This window comes from Protobothrops mucrosquamatus, unplaced genomic scaffold (assembly GCF_001527695.2).
Source record: "Protobothrops mucrosquamatus isolate PMUCROS unplaced genomic scaffold, P.Mucros_1.0 scaffold_115, whole genome shotgun sequence".
Classification (NCBI taxonomy): domain Eukaryota; kingdom Metazoa; phylum Chordata; class Lepidosauria; order Squamata; family Viperidae; genus Protobothrops; species Protobothrops mucrosquamatus.
Window position 1 is genome coordinate 58,195 of NW_015386191.1, and position 1,414 is coordinate 59,608.

Consider the following 1,414-nt stretch of genomic DNA (forward strand, 5'->3'; position numbering starts at 1 on the left):
GGAGGCTCACCCGTCCGATGCCCGGGGACGCCCGCCGCGCCCCTCCTGCCCAGGGGTCACAGATGGCGAGTCCAGGAGCCACATGCTGGAATGCTGATTGGAGGACTCCAGTCTTCCGGTCCAGGAAAGGGATTTGAAAGAGGAGCCGGCCTGGCAGGGTTCGTCTTCCACCGGATTGTCCTTCCAGGAGGAGCCCAGTCTCAAGGACTGGGGGAGCTTAGCTGGTTGCCATGTCTCGGAGTACTCCAGGCAGAGGTGGTGGCGTTCATCCTGCTCACACCTTCCCTTGTCTCTGAGGATGGGCAGTGGTGGTTCCTCAGGCAGGGAGGAGCGGCTGCCGTCAGTGGCTGAAGAACAGCTGAGTGGAGGGGATCAGATGCTAGAGCTCTCTGGGCGCCACCTGAGGAAGCTGCCGACACCAGTGTGCGCCCTGAGCACCCTGCAGAAGCTCTACGTCAGCGGCACGGGGATAACGGAGCTGCCCGAAGAGATTGGGGGCCTACAAGAGCTGCGCATCCTGGCCCTGGACTTTAACAAGCTGGAGGAAGTGCCTGAAACCTTGTGCCGCCTTCCCCACTTGACTCGGCTTTATCTGGGCAGCAACCGCCTCTTTGGCCTCCCTGCAGAATTCTCTCAGCTCAAGACGCTCCGTTGCTTGTGGATTGAGAGCAATTATTTGTACCACTTTCCCCAGGTTCTGCTCCAGATGCCCGAACTGCAATCCCTGCAAATGGGAGACAACCGTCTCAAAACCTTACCGAATGGCCTGCCGCGCATGAAGGGCCTTCGAGGACTTTGGTTGTATGGAAACCGTTTTGAGGAGTTTCCAAAACCGTTGCTTCGCATGAGTCAGCTTCACATTCTTGATGTTGACCGTAACAAGCTTACTGAATTCCCTGACTTGAGTCACCTGCAGAGGCTACGACTTTTCTCCTATGACCACAATCCCGTTGAAGCGCCACCCAGTGTGGCTGACACTGTCTTTGTAGTGGGTGAGGGAGCACAGGAATTCATGGAGTCTAGGGGGGAACGCCTCCAGGCTCTTCGACAGCAGAAAGCAGATGAGCAGGAAGAGAATGAATCTGAAGTTCTACAACCCAATATGAAAAATTATTCCACTGTATTGGAGGAGGAGGGCAGTTTTACTGCTCTGGAATGCTCTCCTGAGGAGACATGAAATATTAGTAATGGCATGATTGCTGCTAAAGAAGTCTAGTAGGTACTGATAGGTTTTCAAATCTGCAAATGGGTTGTAGAAAATTAAGAGCTGGGCACTCCCCCTTGTCTCAAGAGTTGCAATCAGAGGCAGGATTGTGGGTAGCAAATGACCACAATAGTTGATAGCCCCTTGTAAAGAACATTGATCACCTATTTATCAGAGAGTTTGTTGTCTTCTTATTCTCAGTGGAATCAT

At 53.3% G+C, this 1,414-nt stretch overlaps 1 protein-coding gene across 1 annotated transcript; it reads left to right on the top strand.

The window, feature by feature from the left end:
* Nucleotides 1-298: 298 nt before the first annotated feature.
* Nucleotides 299-1,182, top strand: LRRC10B (leucine rich repeat containing 10B). Its single transcript, XM_015816545.1, has one exon. It carries the CDS (start codon nucleotides 299-301, stop codon nucleotides 1,175-1,177), a length of 879 nt encoding a protein of 292 aa, XP_015672031.1. The 3' UTR covers nucleotides 1,178-1,182.
* Nucleotides 1,183-1,414: the final 232 nt, after the last annotated feature.

What these genes read in the sequence shown, in the direction of transcription:
- LRRC10B (XM_015816545.1), top strand. Translation starts at nt 299, where the DNA reads ATGGGCAGTGGTGGTTCCTCAGGCAGGGAGGAGCGGCTGCCGTCAGTG.